At 36.2% G+C, this 22,124-nt stretch overlaps 2 protein-coding genes across 2 annotated transcripts in view; both read right to left on the reverse strand.

The window, feature by feature from the left end:
- Positions 1 to 22,124, reverse strand: part of LOC138322355 (nucleoporin NUP188-like) — a 217,793-nt gene that overhangs the window by 48,677 nt on the left and 146,992 nt on the right. Inside the window, exons 33-36 of the mRNA XM_069266395.1 lie at positions 15,713 to 15,867; positions 10,014 to 10,144; positions 7,661 to 7,792; positions 874 to 942 (exon numbers count right to left, since the gene is read on the reverse strand). Of these exons, the coding sequence (XP_069122496.1) occupies positions 874 to 942; positions 7,661 to 7,792; positions 10,014 to 10,144; positions 15,713 to 15,867 (487 nt within the window). The remainder of the gene's footprint in view (positions 1 to 873; positions 943 to 7,660; positions 7,793 to 10,013; positions 10,145 to 15,712; positions 15,868 to 22,124) is intronic.
- On the reverse strand, positions 12,495 to 14,958 carry LOC138322019 (zinc finger protein 862-like). Its single transcript, XM_069266076.1, has 2 exons — positions 14,854 to 14,958; positions 12,495 to 14,222 (listed from the first exon to the last, which is right to left on the reverse strand). Exons 1-2 carry the CDS (start codon positions 14,956 to 14,958, stop codon positions 12,495 to 12,497), a joined length of 1,833 nt encoding a protein of 610 aa, XP_069122177.1.

Genomic DNA, 22,124 nt, shown 5'->3' on the forward strand with positions numbered 1-22,124 from the left:
AAGCTGATTTATAGTTTGCAACAATTTAAGATGCTCCACAGCTGACAAATGTTAATTTTTCTCTATCAAAAACAGGAGCAGACGATTTAGTATTTTCTTCAGTTACAAAAGTTACTTACTTTACAACATTACTACCATTGAAAAGTTTGAGCTTCTAATTTTACATTAAGATAAAAATATCAAAAATAATCAATTGCATCCCGAAAAAATTCTGTGGAACTATATCCTATATGGAATGCAGTACTGATTGTGCATGCACCGAAAGCAAAATAAATCATTTATATCATATTTTTGTGTTAATTAGACATATATATACACGATTAAACACCAATTATTGTTCAAATGATGGGTATCATTTATGCTCTGTAGGCGGTGGAGTATCTTTAACAATCTATAGTTATTTTATAAGCTGATATTATAAACATTGTTACATTGTCGGGGCTCCAAGCAGTATCCAGAAACAAGTAATGGGGCTCCAACCAGTATCCAGAAACAAGACATTTAATCATTAGTGGAGCCTTTCTGAGAAATAGCTTTTGTAATCTTCAAGGTTCAAAACAACATAGGCCTGAACCATTTTAATGATTTTATCATCAGTATTCTGGTAATAATAGTGCATACTTAAGACATAAAGAGATTCAATAATAATTTCAATGTATGACCCATGTAATATCAGGTCTCTAAGCCTCTTGATTAATGACAAGAAGTTGGTTAAAGATTATAACCTATTTGACCCCTGTGACCTTGAATGATGGTCAAAGTCATTCATTTGAACAAATATGGTAGCCCTTCATCCCAGCATGCTATAAGTCAAATTTCAGGACTCTAGCCCTTTGTGTTAACAATAATGGTGTTGGTAACATTTCTACTCACCTTATCATGCTTAGCAATGGTCAACAGCAACAGGAACACTGTCTGGACATAGTGGACAGCTTGTTTATCCTAAACAATTAGAAAAGGGTCAGTGGGTTAAAGGTTACAAAGGTCAAACTATAAAACTAGCAAGGTCAGTAAAGTTACAATATAGACAAGGTCATATTACAATGTAGACAAGGTCATGTTAATGTAGACAAGGTCATATTACAATGTAGACAAGGTCATGTTACAACGTAGACAAGGTCATGTTACAATGTAGACAAGGTCATGTTACAATATAGACAAGGTCATGTTACAATATAGACAAGGTTATGTTACAATATAGACAAGGTCATGTTACAATGTAGACAAGGTCATGTTAATGTAGACAAGGTCATGTTACAATGTAGACAAGGTCATGTTACAATATAGACAAGGTCATGTTACAATGTAGACAAGGTCATGTTACAATGTAGACAAGGTCATGTTACAATGTAGACAAGGTCATGTTACAATGTAGACAAGGTCATGTTACAATGTAGACAAGGTCATGTTACAATGTAGACAAGGTCATTTTACAATGTTGAAAGGTCATGTTACAATGTAGACATGGTCATGTTACAATATTGACAAGGTCATGTTATGTAGACAAGATCATGTTAAAATGCAGACAAGGTCATGTTATAATATAGACAAGGTCATGTTACAATGTAGACAAGGTCATGTTACAATGTAGACAAGGTCATGTTACAATGTAGACAAGGTCATTTTACAATGTTGAAAGGTCATGTTACAATGTAGACATGGTCATGTTACAATATTGACAAGGTCATGTTATGTAGACAAGATCATGTTAAAATGCAGACAAGGTCATGTTATGTAGACAAGGTCATGTTACAATGTAGACAAGGTCATGTTACAATGTAGACAAGGTCATGTTACAATGTAGACAAGGTCATGTTACAATGTAGACAAGGTCATGTTACAATGTAGACAAGGTCATGTTACAATGTAGACAAGGTCATGTTACAATGTAGACAAGGTCATGTTACAATGTAGACAAGGTCATGTTACAATGTAGACAAGGTCATGTTACAATGTAGACAAGGTCATGTTACAATGTAGACAAGGTCATGTTACAATGTAGACAAGGTCATGTTACAATGTAGACAAGGTCATGTTACAATGTAGACAAGGTCATGTTACAATGTAGACAAGGTCATGTTACAATATAGACAAGGTCATGTTACAATGTAGACAAGGTCATGTTACAATATAGACAAGGTCATGTTACAATGTAGACAAGGTCATGTTATGTAGACAAGGTCATGTTACAATGTAGACAAGGTCATGTTACAATGTAGACAAGGTCATGTTACAATGTAGACAAGGTCATGTTACAATATAGACAAGGTCATGTTACATGTAGACAAGGTCATGTTACAATGTAGACAAGGTCATGTTACAATGTAGACAAGGTCATGTTACAATGTAGACAAGGTCATGTTACAATGTAGACAAGGTCATGTTACAATATAGACAAGGTCATGTTACAATGTAGACAAGGTCATGTTACAATGTAGACAAGGTCATGTTGTTACAATGTAGACAAGGTCATGTTACAATGTAGACAAGGTCATGTTACAATGTAGACAAGGTCATGTTACAATGTAGACAAGGTCATGTTACAATGTAGACAAGGTCATGTTACAATGTAGACAAGGTCATGTTACATAGACAAGGTCATGTTACAATGTAGACAAGGTCATGTTACAATGTAGACAAGGTCATGTTACAATGTAGACAAGGTCATGTTACAATGTAGACAAGGTCATGTTACAATGTAGACAAGGTCATGTTACAATGTAGACAAGGTCATGTTACAATGTAGACAAGGTCATGTTACAATGTAGACAAGGTCATGTTACAATATAGACAAGGTCATGTTACAATGTAGACATGGTCATGTTACAATGTAGACAAGGTCATGTTACAATGTAGACAAGGTCATTTTACAATGTTGACAAGGTCATGTTACAATGTAGACAAGGTCATGTTTCAATATTGACAAGGTCATGTTATGTAGACAAGATCATGTTAAAATGCAGACAAGGTCATGTTATAATGTAGACAAGGTCATGTTACAATGTAGACAAGGTCATGTTACAATGTAGACAAGGTCATGTTACAATGTAGACAAGGTCATGTTACAATGTAGACAAGGTCATGTTATGTAGACAAGGTCATGTTACAATGTAGACAAGGTCATGTTACAATGTAGACAAGGTCATGTTATGTAGACAAGGTACATGTTACAATGTTATGTAGACAAGGTCATGTTACAATGTAGACAAGGTCATGTTACAATATAGACAAGGTCATGTTACAATGTAGACAAGGTCATGTTACAATGTAGACAAGGTCATGTTACAATGTAGACAAGGTCATGTTACAATGTAGACAAGGTCATGTAGACAAGGTCATGTTACAATGTAGACAAGGTCATGTTACAATGTAGACAAGGTCATGTTACAATGTAGACAAGGTCATGTTACAATGTAGACAAGGTCATGTTACAATGTAGACAAGGTCATGTTACAATATAGACAAGGTCATGTTATGTAGACAAGGTCATGTTACATGTTACAATGTAGACAAGGTCATGTTACAATGTAGACAAGGTCATGTTACAATGTAGACAAGGTCATGTTACAATGTAGACAAGGTCATGTTACAATGTAGACAAGGTCATGTTACAATGTAGACAAGGTCATGTTACAATGTAGACATGGTCATGTTACAATGTAGACAAGGTCATGTTACAATGTAGACAAGGTCATGTTACAATGTAGACAAGGTCATGTTACAATGTAGACAAGGTCATGTTACAATGTAGACAAGGTCATGTTACAATGTAGACAAGGTCATGTTACAATGTAGACAAGGTCATGTTACAATGTAGACAAGGTCATGTTACAATGTAGACAAGGTCATGTTACATTAGACAAGGTCATGTTATGTAGACAAGGTCATGTTACAATGTAGACAAGGTCATGTTACAATGTAGACAAGGTCATGTTACAATGTAGACATGGTCATGTTTACAATGTAGACAAGGTCATGTTACAATGTAGACAAGGTCATGTTACAATGTAGACAAGGTCATGTTACAATGTAGACAAGGTCATGTTACAATTAGACAAGGTCATGTTACAATGTAGACAAGGTCATGTTACAATGTAGACAAGGTCATGTTAAATGTAGACAAGGTCATGTTACAATGTAGACAAGGTCATGTTACAATGTAGACAAGGTCATGTTACAATGTAGACAAGGTCATGTTACAATGTAGACAAGGTCATGTTACAATGTAGACAAGGTCATGTTACAATGTAGACAAGGTCATGTTACAATGTAGACAAGGTCATGTTACAATGTAGACAAGGTCATGTTACAATGTAGACAAGGTCATGTTACAATGTAGACAAGGTCATGTTACAATGTAGACAAGGTCATGTTACAATGTAGACAAGGTCATGTTACAATGTAGACAAGGTCATGTTACAATGTAGACAAGGTCATGTTACAATGTAGACAAGGTCATGTTACAATGTAGACAAGGTCATGTTACAATGTAGACAAGGTCATGTTACAATGTAGACAAGGTCATGTTACAATATAGACAAGGTCATGTTACAATGTAGACAAGGTCATGTTACAATGTAGACAAGGTCATGTTACAATGTAGACAAGGTCATGTTACAATGTAGACAAGGTCATGTTACAATATAGACAAGGTCATGTTACAATGTAGACAAGGTCATGTTACAATGTAGACAAGGTCATGTTACAATGTAGACAAGGTCATGTTACAATATAGACAAGGTCATGTTACAATGTAGACAAGGTCATGTTACAATGTAGACAAGGTCATGTTACAAATAGACAAGGTCATGTTACAATGTAGACAAGGTCATGTTACAATGTAGACAAGGTCATGTTACAATGTAGACAAGGTCATGTTACAATGTAGACAAGGTCATGTTACAATGTAGACAAGGTCATGTTACAATGTAGACAAGGTCATGTTACAATGTAGACAAGGTCATGTTACAATGTAGACAAGGTCATGTTACAATGTAGACAAGGTCATGTTACAATGTAGACAAGGTCATGTTACAATGTAGACAAGGTCATGTTACAATGTAGACAAGGTCATGTTACAATGTAGACAAGGTCATGTTACAATGTAGACAAGGTCATGTTACAATGTAGACAAGGTCATGTTACAATGTAGACAAGGTCATGTTACAATGTAGACAAGGTCATGTTACAATGTAGACAAGGTCATGTTACAATGTAGACAAGGTCATGTTACAATGTAGACAAATGTTAAATGTAGACAAGGTCATGTTACAATGTAGACAAGGTCATGTTACAATGTAGACAAGGTCATGTTACAATGTAGACAAGGTCATGTTACAATGTAGACAAGGTCATGTTACAATGTAGACAAGGTCATGTTACAATGTAGACAAGGTCATGTTACAATGTAGACAAGGTCATTTAAGAACAAGGTCATGTTACAATATAGACAAGGTCATGTTACAATGTAGACAAGGTCATGTTACAATGTAGACAAGGTCATGTTACAATGTAGACAAGGTCATGTTACAATGTAGACAAGGTCATGTTACAATGTAGACAAGGTCATGTTACAATGTAGACAAGGTCATGTTACAATGTAGACAAGGTCATGTTACAATATAGACAAGGTCATGTTACAATGTAGACAAGGTCATGTTACAATATAGACAAGGTCATGTTACAATATAGACAAGGTCATGTTATGTAGACAAGGTCATGTTACAATATAGACAAGGTCATATTACAATGTAGACAAGGTCATGTTATGTAGACAAGGTCATGTTACAATGTAGACAAGGTCATGTTACAATGTAGACAAGGTCATGTTACAATGTAGACAAGTCATGTTACAATATAGACAAGGTCATGTTACAATGTAGACAAGGTCATGTTACAATGTAGACAAGGTCATGTTACAATTAGACAAGGTCATGTTACAATGTAGACAAGGTCATGTTACAATATAGACAAGGTCATGTTACAATGTAGACAAGGTCATGTTACAATGTAGACAAGGTCATGTTACAATGTAGACAAGGTCATGTTACAATGTAGACAAGGTCATGTTACAATGTAGACAAGGTCATGTTACAATGTAGACAAGGTCATGTTACAATGTAGACAAGGTCATGTTACAATGTAGACAAGGTCATGTTACAATGTAGACAAGGTCATGTTACAATGTAGACAAGGTCATGTTACAATGTAGACAAGGTCATGTTACAAATATAGACAAGGTCATGTTACAATGTAGACAAGGTCATGTTACAATGTAGACAAGGTCATGTTATGTAGACAAGGTCATGTTACAATATAGACAAGGTCATGTTACAATGTAGACAAGGTCATGTTACAATATAGACAAGGTCATGTTACAATGTAGACAAGGTCATGTTACAATATAGACAAGGTCATGTTACAATGTAGACAAGGTCATGTTACAATGTAGACAAGGTCATGTTACAATGTAGACAAGGTCATGTTACAATGTAGACAAGGTCATGTTACAATGTAGACAAGGTCATGTTACAATGTAGACAAGGTCATGTTACAATATAGAAGAGGTCATGTTACAATGTAGACAAGGTCATGTAACAATGTAGACAAGGTCATGTTACAATGTAGACAAGGTCATGTTACAATGTAGACAGGTCATGTTACAATATAGACAAGGTCATGTTATGTAGACAAGGTCATGTTACAATTAGACAAGGTCATGTTACAATGTAGACAAGGTCATGTTACAATATAGACAAGGTCATGTTACAATGTAGACAAGGTCATGTTACAATGTAGACAATGGTCGTGTTACAATGTAGACAAGGTCATGTTACAATGTAGACATGGTCGATGTTACAATGTAGACAAGGTCATGTTACAATGTAGACAAGGTCATGTTACAATGTAGACAAGGTCATGTTACAATATAGACAAGGTCATGTTACAATGTAGACAAGGTCATGTTACAATGTAGACAAGGTCATGTTACAATGTAGACAAGGTCATGTTACAATGTAGACAAGGTCATGTTACAATGTAGACAAGGTCATGTTACAATGTAGACAAGGTCATGTTACAATGTTTACAAAGACATGGTCATATTACAAGAAGTCATGAAGACATGGTCATATTACAAGGAAGGAAGGATGATATGTCTATACATTAATTAACCTTGATAAAGACCTCCATGGAGGTCATCAGTGTAGGGAGGTTGATATGTCTATACATTAACCTTGATAAAGACCTCCGTGGAGGTCATCAGTGTAGGGAGGTTGATATGTCTATACATTAACCTTGATAAAGACCTCCATGGAGGTCATCAGTGTAGGGAGGTTGATATGTCTATACATTAACCTTGATAAAGACCTCCATGGAGGTCATCAGTGTAGGGAGGTTGATATGTCTATACATTAACCTTGATAAAGACCTCCATGGAGGTCATCAGTGTAGGGAGGTTGATATGTCTATACATTAACCTTGATAAAGACCTCCATGGAGGTCATCAGTGTAGGGAGGTTGATATGTCTATACATTAACCTTGATACAGACTCCATGGAGGTCATCAGTGTAGGGAGGTTGATATGTCTATACATTAACCTTGATAAAGACCTCCATGGAGGTCAACAGTGTAGGGAGGTTGATATGTCTATACATTAACCTTGATAAAGACTTCCATGGATGCCATCAGTGTAGGGAGGATTATATGCTCCTGTAAGACAGGTAACCACATCTCGGATCTGTCGCACTGTAGGATGAGTTCCTCTAGTAAACAGCAGGTCACAATCTGCATCTGTAACACAAGTACAGTTATTCCTCGACCTATCGCCACTCGATAATACTGCCACCCTCGCATGGCGGTATAATGACCGCCTCCCTCATGTGGCGATCGATGATACCGCCACCCTCGCCAGGGACTACTGTGCTCTATACACCAATCTATATATGAAGAAATATATATAATATTTTCAACTTTTTTCCCAACCGTTTAATAAAACCTTGTTGTATTAATTACACAGTTCAAGGTTATATTGCACTAGGGCTGTAACGATACACTGAGGCCATGATAGGATACATATCTCGATACTTCACACACGAAATGATACATATCTCAATATATGTTTCTGTAAATTGGGATATTTTGGATGTTGTCATATTTCAACACACCAAAATTTGGCTACGAATTTATTTGCTTGTATAACTATCGATACATCTTCATGCCATTTATTAGGTATGTGAACTCATACTCTTGGGTAAATTACTCGATCTCCTTACATAAATATACATTTATGGTATGTGCTGTCAACCGGAAACAAGAGGCCCAAGGGCCTTAACTGTCACCTGACTTCAGATACAGAATGAAACAAAGACATATTAACACTATATATTGGCCCATTGGGCCATTGAAGTCAGTCAGGCCCCTAAAGGTCAGCTAGGACCAATATTGATAAGTTGTTAAAATGCTATCTCAGGCTAATAATTCTAACCCAATTTGACTAATTTCCTATGAAAACTAAGCAAATAAAGTTCATAAATGTGTTTTTCCTATATAAACTATAGTAAACTTGACCTCCTCTCCAGGGAGAAACTTGAGACCCCAGAGTGATATAAATCACAAATTTTGAAAAGGACCTTAGCACCTTTCCATCTGTGAAGAGTATTTGATTCTACCAGTTCCAGAATTTCAGAAGAAGAATTTTAAAGTTTTAGCCTATTTGACCCCTTTTGGCCCCGCCCCTAAGGCCCCTGGGGGTCAGTCATGGAAAATTTGATAATAGGATTCAATGGCCATTTCATAAGGATAATTCTGATAACATTTGACTAATTTCCTATTACAAATGACCAAATATTGCTTAAAAATGTGTTTTCCCTATATTAACTATAGTAAACTTAACCCCCTCCCCAGGGGGAAACATGAGACCCCAGGGCGATGAAATTCACAATTTTTGTAGAGGGCCATGAGACCTGTCTATCCATGAAGAGTATTTGATTCTACCATATCTGTGAGTGGAAAAGAAGATTTTTGAAATTTTAGTCAATTTTACCCCTTTCGGCCCCTTCCACAGCCCCCTGGGGGGCGGGGGTCATATAATTCACAATTTTGATTGGCCTTATGCCTTAGAAGGTTTGTGCAAAATTTCATTGAAATTGCTTCAGTTATTTTGGAGAAGTCGAAAATGTAAAAAGTTTATCGTCGCACGACGGAGGACGGAGGACGACGGACAAAAGGTGATTAGAATAGGTCAGCATGAGACTTCGTCTCAGGTGACCTAAAAAAAATACCAGTGTGAGTCTTTCTTTTGTGTAAACATGTATATAATTAGATGTGTGATTGTTAATCACTTTTATTGAAGGCCAATATTTCAGGGTTGTCTTTATATGATAAGGCTTCAAAACTAATCATATATAGTTTTTCATTGTTGCGGGATCTATGTGTATAGACATATGTCAATGTTCTGCCTGTAGGAAGGTTTTTTTCCCCGTACATTTTCATATATATGCATTTAACCAATAGTCTGTCAAATGGATATCTACAGTGTTTTTAATTGATAGCTTGATCATTACATAATTATATATACAAAGTTCATGGTCACAACCAATAGTACAATGTAATAGTGGACATTGTACACATGGATGTTTACCAGCATTAAACAATGGTGCTGGTGGAGTCATCCATTATATATATGATAATAATTGTATATTGAAGAAAAAATAAATAAATTAGAAACATAATAATAGATTCACATTCAAATTCACGCTAGACGTCATCGTCAGCACTGATTGTGGCACAATGACGACAGCAGAAAATTGATTCCATCATGTTGACAATATCAAAACCTGTGCTCTAGTTCATAATATTTACCCTTCGGTGGTGGACAACTTTTGGTCTCACGCAATATAATACTTGTTGATTGTTACCATCTTAAATATTATACACACAGTAACCCCATGAAATATGCATGATGTTAACATAATATTTATTTCAGTATATCTGTAACACATAATAGCTGTACCTTAAGTCTGATGTTTCCTCTGTCCTGTTTGTCTGTGAGGTCCCTTGGAGATGGTAGTTGGCGACTACTCTGTAGAAGGACTGAACATGTTGTAGGTAGAATAACAGATAGGTATTTTCCTGGGCTCACATCTACAACACAAAAAGCCAGATGACTGTTTGATCAAAACAACAAGGGCCCAATGGGCCCGAATCGCTCACCTGCAATCTGGTAATCATGCATGTTTCATACTTAACAAATAGAGTAAATAAGAATTTATATCATCCATAAGCACATTAGAGGCACCTTTGCCTCTTGGTTATTAAAAAGAGGTCGTTTAAAGATTTTAGCCTATTTGACCTCTGTGACCTTGAATGAAGGTCAAGGTCATTCTTTTGAACAAACTTGGTAGCCCTTGATCCAAGCATGCCACAGGCCCAATATCAGGTCCCTATGCCTTTTGGTTTTTAAGAAGAAGTCTTTTAAAGATTTTAGTCTATTTGACCCCTGTGACCTTGAATGAAGGTCAAGGTCATTCATTTGAACAAACTTGGTAGCCCTTTATCACAGCATGTCGCATGCCAAATATCAAGTCTCTAGGTCTCTTGGTTATTAAGAAGTCGTTTACAAGATTTTCACCTATTTGACCCCTGTGACCTTGAATGAAGTTCAAGGTTATTCATTTGAACAAACTTGGTAGCCCTCTATCCCAGTATGTCACAGGCCTTATGTAAGGTCCCTAGACCTCTTGGTTATTAAGAAGAAGTCATCTAAATATTTTAGCCTATTTGACCGCTGAGACCTTGGGGTCATTCATTTGAACAAACTTTGTAGCACTTTATCCCAACATGTCCCATGCCCAATATCAGGTCTCTTGCCCTCTTGGTTATTAAGGAGAAGTCTTTAATTTTTTTTAAGCCTATTTGACCCCTGTGACTTTGAATGAAGGTCAAGGTCATTCATTTGAACAAACTTGGTAGCAGGCCTAATATCAGGTTCCTAGGCTTCTTGGTTATGAAGCAGAAGTCTTAACAAGATATTTCAGCCTATTTGACCCCTGTGACCTTGAATAAAGGTCAAGGTCATTCATTTGAACAAACTTGGTAGCCCTCTATCCCAGCATGTCACATGCCCAATATCAGGTCCCTAGGCCTCTTGGTTATTAAGAAGAAGTCTGTTAAAGATTTTAACCTATTTGACCCCTCTGACCTTGAATGAAGGTCAAGGTCATTCATTTGAACAAACTTTGTAGCCCTTCATCCCAGCATGCTATAAGTCAAATTTCAGGAGTCTAGGTCTCCAAGTTTTGGAGAAGAAGTTGTTTAAATGGTAAAGTTGACACCGGACAGCCGGACGACGGACGGACGACGGACGCTGCACCATAGCATAAGCCCTTCAGGCAGGTGAGCTAATAAAAACAACCTTATCAAACGTAATCAGCTATTCTTAGCAATCAATGACTTGTTGGCCTAACCCTGACCCGACTTATTGACCTGACCCTGACGCAACTTATTGGCCTGACCCTAACCTGACTTATTAACCTGACCCAACTTATTGAACTGACCCGACTTATTGACCTGACCCTGACCCAACTTATTAACCTGACCCGCCTTATTGACCTGACCCAACTTGTTGGCCTGACCCGACTTATTGACCTGACCCTGACCCAACTTATGAACCTGACCCGCCTTATTGGCCTGAGCCCAGGGCTCGAATTTTACTTTTTTTGTCACTTGCTAAAAACAGCAAGTACCTTATATTTCTACTTGCTAAACTGTCTTTGTACTTGCTATTATTATCTTTTTGTACAAATAAAGTGTTTTGTTGTAAATAAAGTGTTTTTTTGTGTGTATGTGACTGAGAATGTATATAGACATAAAGGACGAACTGACCCCATATTTGTATTTTAACTAAACTTTACTTATTCTTGAAATTACAAGCAATGAAGTCAAGTACTAGTACACTTGTAGTAAGTTCGTTATTTTAACCAAGAGTCATTAATAGTACTTATTTCTACTTCAGGGTTGAATGTTCAAATGAAATCACTGTAATATAATCCAAGAAACTGTGAAAATGAATTGATCAATATTCATGCTAAGATCATGGATTAATATTTGTCATATTAATTATCAAAGGACTCCGATGAATTGATCAAAACTAACTTTTAGATTGATTTAAACATCAACTTGGAATATTTCTGAAAATCAAATTCCATATCACATTTTAAAACAATAATATCAATGCACTTAACTTTAGAAGTCAACACAAAACAAGTTATGAAACTTATGTGAACACTGACAGTGACTGTCTGCAAGTCAAGAATACACAGTGAGTCTCTACTCTGACTGCCTTAATCTCGTGGACCATAAGGAGCAATGGTCGGACGCTTGCTTTTCATGCCGTCCAGCCACCACCTGTACACTGCTGGGTTTGGGCTTTAATGGTCTAGACACTTCGGTGCGGTAATGGATATCCTCATGAGTTGATCCAGTGTTTCTGTGCTTAGCCACAACGCCAATCACTCTTTACTCTCTTCATTGTGGAGAATGATCTTTCACATGAAGCATTCGACAGAGGGAACACACTAGTTAGGTGTATGACAGTAATGTAGTCACCTCTGTCTGTATCTTCCTGATCGATTCCCTGCCATACTGCGAGGGGGTGGAGCGCCTGAAAGTTAGCATAATTGCGTGTTACATGGAGTTTTAGATCCGTCCACTGTTCTAGTGCCTTCTCTGGATCACCGTTGGCGTTCTGCAAAATAACAGCAAAATGTGTCATGATGTTTTGCACATCCTGTACACCATAGACAAGAAGGGCTTCTTGGTCTTCACTGGAAGGCCAGTTCTTGTGATCAAATACATGGCAAGCTAGAAACAGTGGATTGGTATGCAAATTCTCAAATCTTGCATCCAGACAGTCAATGAGATGCTGGACTATTCTCATTCTCTCACGCTGAAGAACATCTTCATCAATCACATTGAGCAAAGTGTGGTCTTTGTACTGATCACCCTCAAGTGCACCAAGAAATGCCTGCTGGTTAATTCCCGGATTACTCTTCAGGTGGTTAAGGGTAACAGCTGTGCTCTGCAATTTGGTCACTGCACTTGAAGTATTGATGTCTTCCCTTTGGAAGAGCAGACTGACTTTTGCAACTTCCTTGAGCAAGTTCTTCATGAAATGGAGGTACCACACCAGCTTATACTGCCTCAACTTATTTATAATCCCTTTTGCCTTGGCCCGATCCTCTCCCTTGTTGGTGGTGTCCTCTACATAGTTCCCCATGTGGATCATGATAATTCTATAATCCATTAACAACTTTGTAATGGCTCGCAGCTTGTGGTAAATCCAGCGGGTTCCATTGGCTTTGTCTGGCTTCAGGAACTGTTCATCCATGATGTCGGCAATAGTTGAAGCCTCCTTATTCCGTTTAGCCGACCCTTTGTAAAAGTAATAAACAGACACGAGCGTGTCTATAACACTGTCCATATAGGTCCCTTTGAAGATATCCTTGATGGCTAGTTCAAGTCTATGGGCTAGGCACCACACTCCCAAAATCCAGGGGGCATTGTACTGGTCCTTCAGAAGCTTTACAACACCCTTCTTGGACCCCATCATCACGGATGCTGCTCCATCTGAGCAGTATCCAACCGTTTTCTGGTGATAGTCTGGTATTCCGAAATCGGAGAAAGCCTTATCAACAGCTCCTAGAATACCACTTGCCTTGGTGTTCTCTGGCTCCTCAAGTTTAAGAAACTTTATTACTGGATATGAAGCTTCTATCAGTTTAACTAGAATTGTTTCCTTTTCTGACTCAGTTCGGTCAGTTGATCCATCACTGTAAATGCTTATGAATGGGGAATTCTGCATGGCAAGTTTTAAGTCATCAAAATACACCTCCGCTATCTGTTTTACAAACTCCTTACCCGCCTTGTCATTGATATATGTATCTCCAATGGAGAGTCCATTCACTTTTTGGAGCTGGAGTAGTTTAGGGAAATCAGTAAATGGTCGCTCATTTGTGGCCACATAGAATGCAGTTACAAACAATTTTTTCATTTTGACTAATAATTCCTTGTCCATCTTTAAAAGGGATTCTTGCATTGGGGTAGGCTGGCCTAACAACTTTTTACTGGCTGCTGATTTGCGACTCAGACAAGCTTTGTGAGATGCCGACTCCTTATGGTACTTCACACCGTCTTTCTTTACAACACTGTTTCCAGTCACAAACTCAAGGGGGAATAAAATTATTTATTTATTAGAATATTAATTAAATAAAATATGAAAATCTAAAGATAACGGCAACATCATATGTTGCCGATAATTGCTAAAAAACTTTTTATTTAAGGGTCAATTATATCAATATATCATATTTGAAATAAATAAAAAAAAATCGCTTCTGACTACCTTACAAATCAATCTCAAACTTTTGTCTTCCATTTTAAGTCAATAACTTATGATTTTATGTGAGTTATATGTACTGTTAACTTAACTTACTTACTACTGTAACACTACTGAAACAATCTATAGGTGTTCTAAATCGTTTAAAAAAAAATTAATAAATGCCTGACTACCCCAATGTATTTCAAGAATGGCAGAAGAAATATTTGCACATAGTTTTTTTTCTATATTTAATTAAAATTAGTTATTATTTGGCCATTTTTAAATGGACAAGGAATTGTCACTCAATAATATGAACAAAATCAATGATACTCATACAATATGTAAATCGCAAGTCGTCCATTTTATTTTTCGTTTTGTGCCGATTTACACGGTGTTTGTTGCCATTCCAGTCCATTTTAACATAATTGATAATCATGATATTCATTTATTTCATCTACCATTTCTATTTTTAACTTACCGTCGATGTGCGTTCTGATCCAGTAGCATAATCTCTGCATAGCCCGCACCATATTTCATCGACAACATTATCAGCGGTGATGTGTTTGCCGAGAGTAACGTTCATCTCTTTTTCCCATTTGGTTACAGTTTTAGCCGAAGCCTTCACTGAATTGAATTTTGGCTTTGTCGGGAGTTCATCATTCTTACTTTTTTTGTCAGGTACCTCTTCATTGCCAGTACTATACTACTAGATTGTCTTTTAAAGAAAAACATAATTTTGGTAGCAGACATATTTTCTGCCATGGTTAAAAATTATCTAATTCAAGCACACGCTTGTAATGTGATCCGGGTTTATTCTTAGTTTCAAACGTTTACGTGATTATGCATATGGATGGACAGTGCGAAGTGTTGTTGTTTCAGCTTTGGTGAACTACGATGTTATGATGATCATGGCATTGTCTTGTAAATACATAAGTAACAACCACATTTTGTTCCCAAGCAGTACAGTCTACCTGAGTCCTTTATTATTCGTTAACTTATGGAATTAAATTCTTACAGTTTGCATCTCAAAGATGGCACTCGCTGAAAAAAGCAAGTACATATTTTTTTCTACTCGCTATTCTCGGACATCAACTCACAAATAGCGAGTAATAAAGAGTAAAATTCGAGCCCTGGACCCGACTTATTGACCTGACCCTGACCCAACTTATTAACCTGACCTGCCTTATTGACCTGACCCAACTTGTTGGCCTGATCCTGATCCCACTTATTAACCTGACCCAACTCATGACCTGACATTAACCACTAGAAAATAATCAGGTATTCTTAGCAATCAATGACTTATTGACCTGACTTTGACCCGACTTATATACCCTTACCTATGACAGAGTTGAGTCTGCAATGCTGTATGATGGTAGTGATACTTCCAAGCAGACCCACTTGTATTGGTGGGATGAGGGTTTTACTGTTTGACAGGGTGTGGACTATAGCCGCTTGTAGCTCCTTTATCATCCGTGTCTGATTACTCAACACACTACAATAAACAAGGTATAGTAAACAAGGTATAGCAAACAAGGTACAATAAACAAGGTACAGTAAACAAGGTACAGTAAACAAGGTATAGTAAACAAGGTACAGTAAACAAGGTATAGTAAACAAGGTACAGTAAACAAGGTATAGTAAACAAGGTACAGTAGGTACAGTAAACAAGGTACAGTAAACAAGGTATAGTAAACAAGGTACAGTAAACAAGGTACAGTATGTACTGTAAACAAGGTATAGCAAACAAGGTACAATTAACAAGGTACAGTAAACAAGGTATAGTAAACAAGGTACAGTAAACAAGGTACAGTAAACAAGGTACAGTAAACAAGGTATAGTAAACAAGGTACAGTAAACAAGGTACAGTAAACAAGGTACAATAAACAAGGTACAGTAAACAAGGTACAATAAACAAGGTACAGTAAACAAGGTACAGTAAACAAGGTACAGTAAACAAGGTACAGTAAACAAGGTACAGTAAACAAGGTACAGTAAACAAGGTACAGTAAACAAGGTACAGTAAACAAGGTACAGTAAACAAGGTACAGTAGGTACAGTAAACAAGGTACAGTAAACAAGGTATAGTAAACAAAGTATGGTAAACAAGGTACAGTTAACAAGGTACAGTAAACAAGGTACAGTAAACAAGGTACAGTAAACAAGGTATAGTAAACAAGGTACAGTAAACAAGGTACAGTAAACAAGGTATAGTAAACAAGGTACAGTAAACAAGGTACAGTATGTACTGTAAACAAGGTATAGCAAACAAGGTACAATTAACAAGGTACAGTAAACAAGGTATAGTAAACAAGGTACAGTAAACAAGGTACAGTAAACAAGGTATAGTAAACAAGGTACAGTAAACAAGGTACAGTAAACAAGGTACAGTAAACAAGGTACAGTAAACAAGGTACAGTAAACAAGGTACAATAAACAAGGTACAGTAAACAAGGTACAGTAAACAAGGTATAGTAAACAAGGTACGGTAAACAAGGTACAGTAAACAAGGTACAGTTAACAAGGTACAGTAAACAAGGTAAGTAAACAAGGTACTGTAAACAAGGTACAATAAACAAGGTACAGTAAACAAGGTATAGTAAACAAGGTATAGTAAACAAGGTACAGTAAACAAGGTACAGTAAACAAGGTACAGTAAACAAGGTATAGTAAACAAGGTATAGTAAACAAGGTATAGTAAACAAGGTACAATTAACAAGGTACAGTAAACAAGGTATAGTAAACAAGGTAAGTAAACAAGGTACTGTAAACAAGGTACAATAAACAAGGTACAGTAAACAAGGTACAGTAAACAAGGTACAGTAAACAAGGTACAGTAAACAAGGTATAGTAAACAAGGTATAGTAAACAAGGTATAGTAAACAAGGTACAGTAAACAAGGTACAATTAACAAGGTATAGTAAACAAGGTATAGTAAACAAGGTACAGTAAACAAGGTACAGTAAACAAGGTACAGTAAACAAGGTACAATAAACAAGGTACAATAAACAAGGTATAGTAAACAAGGTACAGTAAACAAGGTATAGTAAATAAGGTACAGTAATCAAGGTACAGTAAACAAGGTACAGTAAACAAGGTACAGTAGGTACTGTAAACAAGGTACAGTAAACAAGGTATAGTAAACAAGGTAAAATAAACAAGGTACAGTAAACAAGGTACAGTAAACAAGGTACAATAAACAAGGTATAGTAAACAAGGTACAATAAACAAGGTACAGTAAACAAGGTATAGTAAACAAGGTACTGTAAACAAGGTACAGTAAACAAGGTACAATAAACAAGGTACAGTAAACAAGGTACAGTAAACAAGGTATAGTAAACAAGGTACAATAAACAAGGTACAGGTACAATAAACAAGGTACAGTAAACAAGGTACAATAAACAAGGTACAGTAAACAAGGTACAGTAGGTACAGTAAACAAGGTACAGTAAACAAGGAACAATAAACAAGGGTACTGTAAACAAGGTACAGTAAACAAGGTACAATAAACAAGGTACAGTAAACAAGGTACAGTAAACAAGGTACAGTAAACAAGGTACAGTAAACAAGGTACAGTAAACAAGGTACAGTAAACAAGGTACAGTAAACAAGGTACAGTAAACAAGGTACAATAAACAAGGTACAGTAAACAAGGTACAGTAAACAAGGTACAGTAGGTACAGTAAACAAGGTACAGTAAACAAGGTACAATAAACAAGGTACAGTAAACAAGGTATAGTAAACAAGGTACAGTAAACAAGGTACAGTACACAAGGTACAATAAACAAGGTACAATAAACAAGGTATAGTAAACAAGGTACAATAAACAAGGTACAGTAAACAAGGTACAGTAATCAAGGTACAGTAAACAAGGTACAGTAAACAAGGTACAATAAACAAGGTACAGTAAACAAGGTACAGTAATCAAGGTACAGTAAACAAGGTACAGTAAACAAGGTACAGTAAACAAGGTACAGTACGTACTGTAAACAAGGTACAGTAAACAAGGTACAGTAAACAATAGGGATGGGTATCGCGAACAATTTTGTATCGCGATATATCACGATACATCATAAGTGTATTATGATACATATCATGATATTTTGGAATTATTTTTGTTTAATAAGAATTGCATGGTTTTTTTCTGTCAATCACCTAAAAAGAGTATGAAATAAATGTTTTGTCAATATATCACTTTTATTCTTGTTTTTATCTATAAAATGCGAGATAATGTCTGTGTTACTTCCGCTCCATGTTTTGCAAACACTTAACGTTACTACTGGACGGGACTCAGTAGCTGGGTGATGGCGACGCAAGTGAGTCGTCAGGTTCCTTGTTCCGCCACTACATTTAACGATTGCCGTACACAATCGACATCCAGCGATGCTTTCCTGGTTATTTCTTTCCCCTTTACGTACTGTAAGGCCAAAATGCTGCCATACAACCGCCTTTGCTTCGGATTTTTTACGAGGTTATCATTTGTGCCTATGAAGGCCGCCATTTTGAAACGTTACTAAGCACAAGATCAATCATAATCTACGTATGATAACATCCCAAAAATCCATCTTAACCTGTACATTTGTCTGAAATGTTGTTAAAATATATATTTTAGTTTTAATTTTTATACAAATTCTCATTTTAAAAATATTTCCCGTCAAAAACGAAATTTTCACTGAAATATATACGGACAATCCCCGAATGATTCCGAGTGAACCGATACAACTAAATCGTACCGGGATACGTATCGTTTTCAAAATGAACCTGGATATATCGGTATACCGATAATACCGCACACTACTAGTAAACAAGGTATAGTAAACAAGGTACAGTAAACAAGGTATAGTAAACAAGGTACAGTAAACAAGGTATAGTAAACAAGGTACAGTAAATAAGGTACAGTAAACAAGGTACAGTAAACAAGGTACAGTAAACAAGGTACAGTAAACAAGGTATAGTAAACAAGGTATAGTAAACAAGGTATGGTAAACAAGGTACAGTTAACAAGGTACAGTAAACAAGGTAAGTAAACAAGGTACTGTAAACAAGGTACAATAAACAAGGTACAGTAAACAAGGTATAGTAAACAAGGTACAGTAAACAAGGTACAGTAAACAAGGTACAATAAACAAGGTACAGTAAACAAGGCACAGTAAACAAGGTACAGTAAACAAGGTAAACAAGGTAAGTAAACAAGGTACAGTAAACAAGGTACAGTAAACAAGGTATAGTAAACAGGTAAAGGTACAGTAAACAATGTACAGTAAACAAGGTAAGTAAACAAAGTAGTAAACAAGGTACAGTAAACAAGGTACAGTAAACAAGGTAAGTAAACAAGGTACTGTAAACAGTACATAAACAAGGTACAGTAAACAAGGTAAGTAAACAAGTAAGTAAACAAGGTAAAGTAAACAAGGTAAGTAAAAGGTACAGTAAACAAGGTAAGTAACAAGGTAAGTAAACAAGGTACAGTAAACAAGGTACAGTAAACAAGGTACAGTAAACAAGGTACAATAAACAAGGTACAGTAAACAAGGACAGTAAACAAGGTATAGTAAACAAGGTACAGTAAACAAGGTACAGTAAACAAGGTACAGTAAACAAGGTACAGTAAACAGTACAGTAAACAAGGTACAGTATACAAGGTACAGTAAACAAGGTATAGTAAACAAGGTACATAAACAAGGTACAGTAACAAGGTACAGTAAACAAGGTACAGTAAACAAGGTACAATGTAGTAAACAAGTACAGTAAACAAGGTATAGTAAACAAGGTACAGTAAACAAGGTATAGTAAACAAGGTACAGTAGGTACTGTAAACAAGGTACAGTAAACAAGGTACAGTAAACAAGGTACAGTAAACAAGGTACAGTAAACAAGGTACAGTAAACAAGGTATAGTAAACAAGGTACAGTAAACAAGGTACAGTAAACAAGGTACAGTAAACAAGGTACAGTAAACAAGGTACAGTAAACAAGGTACAGTAGGAACTGTAAACTACAGAAGGTACTGTAAACAAGGTACAGTAAACAAGGAAGTAGGTACGTAAACAAGGTACAGTAAACAAGGTACAGTAAACAAAGTAGGTACAGTAAAAAGGTACAGTAAACAAGGTACAGTAAACAAGGTACAGTAAACAGGTACAGTAAACAAGGTACAGTAAACAAGGTACAGTAAACAAGGTACAGTAAACAAGGTACAGTAACAGGTACAGTAAACAAGGTAGTAAACAAGGTACAGTAACAAGTACAGTAAACAAGGTAACAGTAAACAAGGTACAGTAACAAGGTACGTAAACAAGGTACAGTAAACAAGGTATAGTAAACAAGGTACAGTAAACAAGGTACAGTAAACAAGGAAGTACGTAAACAAGGTACAGTAAACAAGGTACAGTAGTACTGTAAAACAGGTACAGTAAACAAGGTACAGTAAACAAGGTACAGTAAACGACAAGTACTGAAACAAGTACAGTAAACAAGGTATAGTAAACAAGGTACAGTAGTACTGTAAACAAGGTACAGTAAACAAGGTACAGTAAACAAGGTACAGTAAAAAGGTACAGTAAACAAGGTACAGTAAGGTACAGTAAACAAGGTACAGTAAACAAGGTACAGTAAACAAGGTACAGTAAACAGTATGTAAAAAGTACAGTAAACAAGGTAATAAACAAGGTACAGTAAACAAGGTACAGTAAACAAGGTACAGTAAACAAGTAAGGTACAGTAAACAAGGTACAGTAAAAGTACGTAACAAGTACAGTAAACAAGGTACAGTAAACAAGGTACAGAAACAAGGTACAGTAACGTACAAGGTACAGTAAACAAGGTAATAAACAAGGTACAGTAAACAAGGTAAGTAAACAAGGTACATAAACAAGTAAACAGACTAGTAAACAAGGTACAGTAAACAAGGTACAGTAAACAAGGTACAGTAACAAGGTACAGTAAACAAGGTAGAGTAAACAAGGTACAGTAAACAAGGTACAGTAAACAAGGTACAGTAACAAGTACGTAAACAAGGTACAGTAAACAAGGTACAGTAAACAAGGTACAGAGTAGTAAACAAGGTACAGTAAACAAGGTACAGTAAACAAGGTACAGTAGTACTGTAAACAAGGTACAGTAAACAAGGTACAGTAAACAAGGTACAGTAAACAAGGTACAGTAACAAGTAAGTAAACAAGTACAGTAAACAAGGTACAGTAAACAAGGTACAGAACAGTACAGTAAACAAGGTACAGTAAACAAGGTATAGTAAACAAGGTACAGTAACTACGTAAACAAGGTACAGTAAACAAGTACAGTACAAGTACAGTAAACAAGGAGTAACAAGTAACAAGGTACAGTAACAAGGTACAGTAAAACAAGGTACAGTAGGAACAAGTAAAAAAAGTACTGTAAACAAGGTACAGTAAACAAGGTACAGTAAACAAGGTATAGTAAACAAGTACAGTAGGTACAGTAAACAAGGTACAGTAAACAAGTACAGTAAACAAGGTAACAGTACAGTAGTAGTAAACAAGGTACAGTAAACAAGGTACAGTAAACAAGGTACAGTAAACAAGGTACTGTAAACAAGGTACAGTAAACAAGGTACAGTAAACAAGGTACAGTAAACAAGGTACAGTAAACAAGGTATAGTAAACAAGGTACAGTAGGTACTGTAAACAAGGTACAGTAAACAAGGTACAGTAAACAAGGTACAGTAAACAAGGTACAGTAGGTACAGTAAACAAGGTACAGTAAACAAGGTACA

This window comes from Argopecten irradians, chromosome 4, assembly GCF_041381155.1.
Source record: "Argopecten irradians isolate NY chromosome 4, Ai_NY, whole genome shotgun sequence".
NCBI lineage: Eukaryota > Metazoa > Mollusca > Bivalvia > Pectinida > Pectinidae > Argopecten > Argopecten irradians.

Coding starts and splice junctions, on each gene's coding strand:
- LOC138322019 (XM_069266076.1), bottom strand. CDS start 14,958: ATGAACGTTACTCTCGGCAAACACATCACCGCTGATAATGTTGTCGAT. Junction 14,223..14,853: donor GATCAGAACGCACATCGACG/GTAAGTTAAAAA, acceptor TTCCCCCTTGAG/TTTGTGACTGGAAACAGTGT.